The 9,163-nt window shown below is 45.8% G+C and overlaps 1 protein-coding gene across 1 annotated transcript; it reads left to right on the plus strand.

The window, feature by feature from the left end:
* The first annotated feature begins 7,167 nt into the window (after nucleotides 1–7,167).
* On the plus strand, nucleotides 7,168–8,115 carry LOC120387560 (olfactory receptor 51E1-like). The gene has a single exon (XM_039508486.1). It carries the CDS (start codon nucleotides 7,168–7,170, stop codon nucleotides 8,113–8,115), a length of 948 nt encoding a protein of 315 aa, XP_039364420.1.
* Nucleotides 8,116–9,163: the final 1,048 nt, after the last annotated feature.

Below are 9,163 nucleotides of genomic sequence, written 5' to 3' on the forward strand. Positions count from 1 at the left end.
AGTACTTCAGTTCCAGTTTGCATCCTGAGGAGTCCATCACACCCATCCAACAAACAGGCCCTGATAAAGCAAGAGTCCATTTCCCTCTTGTAATGCACTCAGTGTAACGTTCCCCTCCGGTGTTATCCAGACCAGTGATCTGCTAGGTCACTCCAGTCCTTGATTCTGGAACCCAGCCTTACCCTGCTCTGCTGTGAGAACCCCCACTCCCGGGCTGTTCACACACAGCCTCTGCCATGTAAGCTGCTGCTTGGATTGTGCGATCGAATGACACTAGCCAATATCTCCACTCCGAGGCATAGCCCTAGGAACCTCCTTCTTGCAGTGTCCAGTTATGCCCGCTGGACACTGCAAGCTTCTATGAGTTTGTCAATTTATCAATGAAATGTATATGTACCAGCTTTGTTATCCCAAGGGGCGTCTCTCCCACATTTCAAACCAAACACGCTGCTTCAGGTAGAATAAACAAACCATTTTTCAAACTATGAAAGATAGATTTTAAGTGATTATACGTCAAAGCATAACAAGTCGGATTTAGTGAAATTAAAATAAAAGATAAGTGCGCAGTCTAAACTCTCAACCCTATTAGACTGGGCAACATCGAGATGAAGCAGTTTTTCTCACCCCACTGGATATTGCAGGCCTTAATATACAGGTTTGTTCCTTAAACCTGGGTCAATCTCCCCTGTTGGAGTCTTGTCTTCTCAGTGTCTTGGTAGCTTGCAGCATAGGTGGGACTGGAGAAGGGGCCTGTATGTGTCCACTCTGCCTGTTTTATACCCTCAGTCCATGTGCTGGGTGAACACAAGTCCAGGCATGTCTGGAGGCATTGCTGAGTCTCCAGGCAACATTGAGCAATTCCCCTGATGTGGCCTCATGCAGGTGAATCACTGAATTTTAGCTCCCTTGCTCGGCAATGGCTGGTGATGGGTTGTTTGACACCCTGTCCAGGCATTGGTTAATTTGTTTGCTGTTGCTGCTGGGGAGCTAATATCTGGCTGAATCCCGAACTTACATCATGTTTTAGTGACCATCACACAACACAATTCTCATAACTTCATATGCATTAATGATACACATATATGGAGAGAGAAATGACTTTCATCAGATCATAACCTTCCCCCTGATAACTTACAAGACGTGCTTTATACATAAGATCACTATTATATGAAAATGAGGAATATGGGGGTTGCAGTATGCTCCCTCCCACACTCAGTTACTGACAGAGAAAGCGTGCTTATGGTGGTTATGCCAAGGAAGTCCGGACTCCTGGGTTCTGTCGGTCATTCTCTGTGTGACTTTGCTCAAGTCACCTCTCCCTGTGCCTCAGTTTACCTATCTGTATTATGGGGCTATGTTCGTGGTGACTTTCCTTTGCTAGGTGTGTTGAAGACCCATCAATGAAAATTGCTACACTCTATGATCATAGTTACTGGTGAGAATTACTGATCTCTGATCCTTAGCGACAACCGCGTGTGCCTATAGAAATTATTCGTGCCTCCTGCGCATTTACAGGGTATCAGTCCCTATGCAGATCTAGGCATTATCCCTAGTTGTCTTATTAATCAACTGTAATTTTCAAATATACACAAATACACAGAGCAATTAATGTCTGTTTGACTCATTTCCCTTTGGGAAGGTCCTAATTACTTTTTACTCCTGAATCTGGACAAACAGCACAGAAGTGCAGACAGGGAAAGAAAGACACTTGCTAGAGTGTCTCCGTTGTCCAGCCTGTTTACATCCAGATGCCACGTCTCCCCTAGAGGCTGAGCGAACCCCACTGGGATTGCACAGAGCTACATTATAAACAGTGCACACCCCTGTCAGCTCTCGGTGTGGGATGTTGCTGCAGATGCTGGAGTGAGAGAGGTGTGGGACACGGCTACCTGAGGGGGATTCCCAGGGAAGACACGTCCATCTCAGAATCCACAGGTACCCATGTCTTGCTGTTCGACAAACCCAGTTCAACATGGGCGTGATGGGATAGAGAATAGGTCTGGGGTCCTGTCCACTCTGCACAGCCATTAAACATCCCAGGGCCCTGGCCAGAGGAGATGAGTTTGCTCCAGTATCATGGGCCAAAATGTGCCTCTTTGCTGTGCCTCCCCTCCCTGGCTGATGGCCTCTAGCCCCAGCGTGGCTGTGTCTCATTGGCACAGTGCAGACGTCATGGTGAAAGGTGTTCGTGGATGCCCAAGTCAAGGCCAAATTCAGAGGCCGTGACCAGTAGATTGCTCAGGCCCCACTGGGGGAAAAATCCCCTTGGAGTGAGAAATGAGTAAAAATTAATCCTCCGACTCTGTCACCTCCTCCTCTTGCAATGTAGGTTTCTGGCTGTTAATGGGGGGTGGGATGGGGAGGAGGAGGAGCTGTTATCTGATCTTTATCTGCTGTAAAACATGGACTTCTCCCTAGAACTGTTATATGAATTTTTCAACCTGGACAAGACATATCTTCTCCTAGCTTCATTTGATAAATCGGCCCAACCATTCTGCCTGAAACTTTCAAAACACAATTAATCCGGATGTAGACACTCAGCGTGAGAAATTTCAGTCCAAATGGTAAATGTTTGGCAAACCTATAAGCAACTGAAAATGTGCTTTCCAAATTGAAGTTGTCAGATAGTCTTAACTAACGGTGGTGCCAGGAATACCTGTAATGGTCAATCCATTTCTGCATCCCATTCAGATAAGCTCTTTGCTCCAACAATGTCTGTGGCAAGGAGAACCACAGGCCAAACGTGTATTATGTATCAATGGAATTGAATGTTCCCTTGTTCAAGTGTTGTGAGGGACAGTACATAGAAATGCCTGATCTACTTTCTTTATCTATAGATTCATAGGTTTTAATGCCAGAAGGGACCATCTGAACATCCAACCTGAATTCCTGTATAACACTGGCCATTAAATTTCACCGTTTACCCCTTTATTGAGCTCAATAACTTGTGTTTGACTAAACCTGGTCTACCCTCAGATTTTACATCATGAAATCAGAGAGCCACAGGGTGAGGAGGGACCGCAAGGGTCATCTACTCTAACCTGCTGCCAAGATGCTGGATTTGTTCTGTCTAAATCATCGCAGAGAGATGGCTATCTACCCTCCTTTGGAAAACTTCCTGTGAAGGAGTTTCCACAAGATCCCAAGGTGTCTGTTCCATTGTCCTCCTGTTCTTACAGTTAGGAAGTTTTTTTCCTGAGATTTCATCTAAATCTGCTATGCTGAAGTTTCAACCCATCGCCTCTTGTCCTGCCCTCAGTGGCAAGAGAGAACAACTTTTCTCCATCTTTTTTATGGCAGCCTTTCAATATCTGAAAACCACTGTCATGTGGCCCCTTAATCTCCTCTTTTCCAAACTAAGCATACCCACTTCCTTCAGCCTTTGCTCATATGCCTCGTATTCCATCCTTTCAATCATCCTTGTCTCTCACCTCTGAATCCTTTCCAATTTCCCTAAATCCTTCTTATACATTGGAGACCCAAACAGGACACAGTACTCCAACTGAGGCCTAAACAGAACTGAGTAGACCGGTCCTATCACCTCCCATGACTTGCATGCTATGCATCTGGTAACGCAACGGAAAATTGCATTTGCTTTTATTTCAAGAGAAAAAAAAATTGACATCCCTGAGAGATGCAGCTATATCAACCTAACACTGGTGTCGACAGCATGAGGTCTACCAAAGAATTCTTTATCAACCTAGCTACCACCTCTCAGGGGGGTGGGTTACCTACACTGACGGGGAACCCCTGCGATCGGGGTAAGTAGTGTCTACACTGAAGCACTACGGCAGTGCCACTATAGTGTTTTAAGTGTAGACAAGGCCATAAGCAGATTTTCCAGAAACACATCCAGTCTGATCTCCAGCAATCGGGAGTTGGAGAATCCACCACTTCCCTTCGCAATTTATTCCAACGTTTATTTACCCTCAGAGCTAAACATTGAGCCCTTATTTCCAACTGGAATTTGTCTGGCTTCAGCCTCCAGCCATTGGGCCTTGCTCTGCCTTTCTCCACTAGATTACAGAGCCCTTTACTGCTCAAGGTTTTCTCCCCATGTAAGTCTCTGCTTGATCGTCTTTTGCATAACATAAATAGATGAAGATCCTTAGGTCTCTCTCCCTATCTGGTATTTTCTTCAGCCTCAAATCATTTTAGTGGCTCTTTTTTGGACCCTCTCGAATTTTTCAACATCCTTTTTATAATGTGGACCTCAGAACTGGATGCCATGTGCAGAGGTAAAATCCTTCCCCTGCTGCAACTCACCACTCCCCTGTTTATGTAGCCAAGCCCTAGTCTGTGGGTCTGGCCTGAATTCCCTGTTCCAAAAGAAAAATTTTGCATTTGACTGTATTAAAATATGTTTTGTTTGTTACGACCCAGATCATCAAACACTCTAGATCTATCAGTATGCCTGGCCTGGCCTCCTCACTGGAACCACTCTGCCAATCTTGTGTGGTCTGCAAATTTTAAGGGCAGCGATTTTCTATTTGCTTCCACATCCTTCATGGAAATATTGAATAGCATCAGACCTAGAACTGATCCCTGCACAACCCCACTAGAAACAGCCCTATTCACTGGCAATGACTCATTGACAATGGCTTTCTGAGATCTATCAGTTAGACAGATTTCTGTGCATTTGACATGTGCTCTAGTGATATTGTAGACTCTTCATATTTTTATCTGAAATTTTTCCCCTACTGATGCAAAAGCCTCAGAGAAATCAAAGTCTATTTCATCTGCGCAGTTTCCTTGATCAACCAAACATGTCGTCTCATTAAAGGATGAAATTGGGCTTATTCGACAAGACTTGTTTTCCATACACTCTGTTGTTGCATGGCATTCATTATTCCTGGCATTTTTTTTAACTAATCCCATAGCAGCTTTTCTATTGTTTCCTAACTTCATCAAATCTTTTTTTAAAACTTTCCTTTTTAAAAATAGGTTATATTTAACACAGAACTCTCCTGTATTTGCCTCTTCTTCTTCTTTTTTTTTTTTTGGGGGTGAGGGGCTTTCTGCTTCCTGATTGTGTACTTGTTGTTTTGATTTAGGTGTATGGTTGATCGGTCAGTTGGTAACTCTGGTGTTTGTAACTCTAAGGTTCTTCTGTAGATGATGTTTAATATCCTCCTTGACAGCTAATGGACTGGAATGTATTTAATCATCTGTTGTGGTGATTCTATCAAATGCAGAACAAAAAGATTTCTTGAACACATCTACCTTCTATGAATATTAAAAAGTTTCCTTTCTACCTTTAGGAATTGGCTTAAGTTGTCAGAGTGTAGTCAGAGTGCTACCGGTGTGGTGCTCTGCTTTCTCCAATGTTGATATCACTCGGCTGCGTGCGTGTGTTCCCTCTGTGTGCTGCTCCAGCTCTGCATATATCTGACACAGCAGACCCGACGACAACCCCCAATAACCACAGAGTCCAGTAAGATGCAAAGTCACGTCGTCTAGGTTTATTGCGACCTCGGACACAATGGCAGTTCCCTGTAGGTTTCTTAGCCTAATTCAGGGCATACTACGAGAAAGTGCCTCTTGGCAATGGACTCAGCTCAGTCAGTGGCGGGACTTTCCACTGCCCCCTCGTCCGGACAAAGACACCGCCCCAGGGGTACATTCTTATACACAGGTACAAACAAGTTACACATCACTCCTGACGTATGAGGTGCAACCTCTCTACGCAGCAAGGTTCAACCTCTCTACGAATTAAGGTGCTGCCTCCTACCTTGTACATCTTGGTTCGATCAAAACAACTCCATCCATCATATTACCCTTTTGCCCCTGTCATTGGGATGGGTCGGCCTGTGCTTTTATTATCTATGGAATGTTTCAGTATAGTGTATTCTAGTGCTGTGTTTATACTTCGGTATGCTAGGTGAATATATGTTTATGCAACATCAGCCCTTTTCTTGCCAGCTTCTGTGAACTGAGCCGGCCTTCAGCTCACAGCCTCACTTTGCTTTTTAGCTAAGTCTTGTTCATTATTTTAGTTTAGGCCTCAGGCCTCATACTGGCCTTTATCAGGGCCTGCACTTACTACAGCTTACATCTTTTCTAGCATTTCTTTCTATTTCTATTTCTAGGCCTATACCTTTTCTAATATTTCTATTTTCTTAATATACTTAACAACCTCCCTTCTGTGGTCCTCCTGGTGCGCATGCCTCAGCTCCTTCACATTTTCTGTGCACTGCAGTGTGTCCCGATCACAGCTCTTTTCCCACAAGCTACATTAAATCTGCTCGTACGTATTGACATTCCTATGGCTGAAGCACGGCTGGGACTGCACGGCCTCCTCTCCTCAAATACTGAGCAGATTCAGCAGCTCCGCAGTGGCTGAAGCAGGAGAGCATTTGCTGTGTGGAGCTGCCATGGTCACCTGGGAAGATGTGATGTGAGCTCTGCACGCTGAGCAAGCAGGAAGGGGAGTTTCAAAATTCCCAGTCCTTTAAAGGGGGAGGCGCTAAGGTGTTTACCTCAATGCAGGGCAGAGGAGTTGAAATTGTTGACCAGAGCGGTCAGGTTAGGTAATGTGGGACACCTTCCGAAGGCCAATTACAGAGATAAAATGAAGCACAAGTTTCTACACTGGCACTTCAGTGACAAGCCTTTTGAGTTAAAAGCCTTACAACTCTTGTCAAGGTGATTTTATTATTTTACTGAAACTGTGGAGTTCCGTCATCAAAAGTGGCTCTGTAGTGTATACACCTCCTCTGTTTCTTTGCCAAAAGCTCCTTTTTGGCAGAAACCTTGGCAGTGTAGACAAGGCCTAAAGAACAATGATGCATAATGAGTAACCACACTTGCATTTACTGCTGGGGCCTATTAAAGGTTCCCCCACCACGATGTGTTGGAATTATTGAGGCAGGGATGGCCATAACATATGGAATTGGTATTACTAAGGTCATGTGTTCATAATTCATCAATCCGAATAATGAAAATATCACACAATATAATGTGTGAAATGCGACCAATCTGCTTCACCCATGAGAACAGCCTCCAGTTGTGCATGGAGTGTCTCATATTTTAACATTGTCTCTCCATCCAGGCACTTGTACTGCAACCATCACCCTAGACCCTGGGCGCATACAGGAAGTCAGGAGAACATACGGTACATGCAGGAGACACCGTTCTACCTCAGAGTTGGACACCTTCTCCCTCTCCATGTCAGATTCCAACACAACCGACTTCACCAACCCCTCCACCTTCATCCTATTGGGAATTCCTGGCCTGGAGGTGGCCCACGTCTGGATCTCCATCTTCTTCTGCACCATGTACGTCATAGCCATCTTGGGGAACTTCACCATCCTGTTCATTGTGAAGACAGAGCCGAGCCTCCATGGGCCCATGTACTATTTCCTCTGCATGCTGGCTGTCAGCGACCTGGTCCTGTCCACATCCATCCTGCCCAAAATGCTGAGCATCTTCTGGTTCAATTCCAGGGAGATCGATTTCAGTGCCTGCTTCACCCAGATGTACTTCATTCACTTCATCTTAGGGATGGAGTCTGGGATCCTCGTGGCCATGGCTTTGGATCGCTACGTGGCCATATGCCATCCCCTGAGATATTGCACCATCCTGACAAACCCCGTTGTGGCCAAGATTGTCCTGGCCGTGGTGCTGCGTGGCAGCACGGTTGTACTGCCCCTTCCCATCCTGGCTAGCCAGTGGCCATATTGCACAACCAACATCATCCCCCAGCCATACTGCATGCATATGACCGTGGTGAAGCTGGCCTGCGCCGACACCCGCATCAGTAGTTACTACGGCCTCTTTGCGCAATTCTGTGTGAACGGTCTGGATATGTTTTTTATCACCCTGTCCTATATCCAGATCCTCATGGCCATCTTCAGACTCCCCACAAAGGATGCCCAAGTCAAGACTTTTGGGACCTGCATCTCCCACCTCTTTGTTATTTTAGCCTTTTACATCCCTGGTCTCTTCTTCTCCCTCATGTACCGGGTTAGCCAGAATGTGCCTGGGCATTTCCACGTTCTCATTGGCAATGTATATGTCTTGATTCCCCCTGTGCTAAACCCCATCATCTATGGAGTTAGGACCAAACAGATCCAGGACAGGCTGCTCCGGCTTTTTATACATAAAGGGGCCTAAAGTTTTCTCAAGGTGCTCTTACTCTGAGACTGAGCTCCATGCAGAGTTCGCTGGTGACATGGTGCTGAGCCCTCTTCCCTGAATCCTTGACAGGAAAGTCAAAGTGACATTGATTTAATTAAATCCTTTCCTGGCCTTACTGTGCTGTCTCAGAGGGAGAGAGAGGCATATATCTGTGTACAACTCACTATCTTACAGGATTGCAATGTTTGTACTTGCTTGTAACTGGACTCCTGGGGCCACCTGCCCTCCCCCGCCATTCGCTAAGGTCCTGCCCCCTGTCCTGCCTCTTTCCACACGGCCCGTCCCCCGGTCCCAGATAACACCAGGGGAATGTCACAATTACCCAGGCCACACCTCCTTTGATGTGGAGAGCACACATGGCAACCTCTTTAACCTGAGCTGAGATTTACCAAGCACTTGAACCAAAACACATGTTTTAGGTAAAATATAAATCAAATGTATTAACTACAGAAGATGAATTTGAAATGATTATAAGCAGCAGCATAAAGATCAGAGTTAGTTATGAAAGAAACAAAAATAAAAACAAAATACAATATAAAAAATAAAGTGCTGATCAAAGGGGAGAGGCTGGCTGAACGGCAACAAGCCAGCCTGGTGTCATTCGGTTGCACAATCCAAGCAGCAGCTTGCATGGCAGAGGCTGTGCAGAACCAGCCCAGAGTGGGGTTCTCACAGCAGAGCAGGGTCAGGCTGGCTCCCGGAATCGAGGAGTGGAGTGACCTAGAAGATCACTGGTCCAGAAAACACCAGAGGGGAACGTCCCAGGGGCACCCCGGGCCAGATGTCCTAGACTCTCTCTGAAGAGTCCCCCAGAGAAGACTGCCCAGCTTCCAGTGATCAGACCTCTGACACACCTGTTGCCCCTCCACCTGGTCTTTGTCTCACTTTCCAGACAAAGTGTTAGTTGGTCGTATCCCCATCCTGGGTCTCAGATTAGGAATGGCAATGGCCATTACATATGTGCAGGCAGCTGGAGCCTTCTCACTTGCCCTCGAGGGTCTCAGCAAAAGTCACACACCCTTAT

Source organism: Mauremys reevesii, linkage group 1, assembly GCF_016161935.1.
Source record: "Mauremys reevesii isolate NIE-2019 linkage group 1, ASM1616193v1, whole genome shotgun sequence".
Lineage (NCBI taxonomy): Eukaryota > Metazoa > Chordata > Testudines > Geoemydidae > Mauremys > Mauremys reevesii.

What these genes read in the sequence shown, in the direction of transcription:
- LOC120387560 (XM_039508486.1), top strand. Translation starts at nt 7,168, where the DNA reads ATGTCAGATTCCAACACAACCGACTTCACCAACCCCTCCACCTTCATC.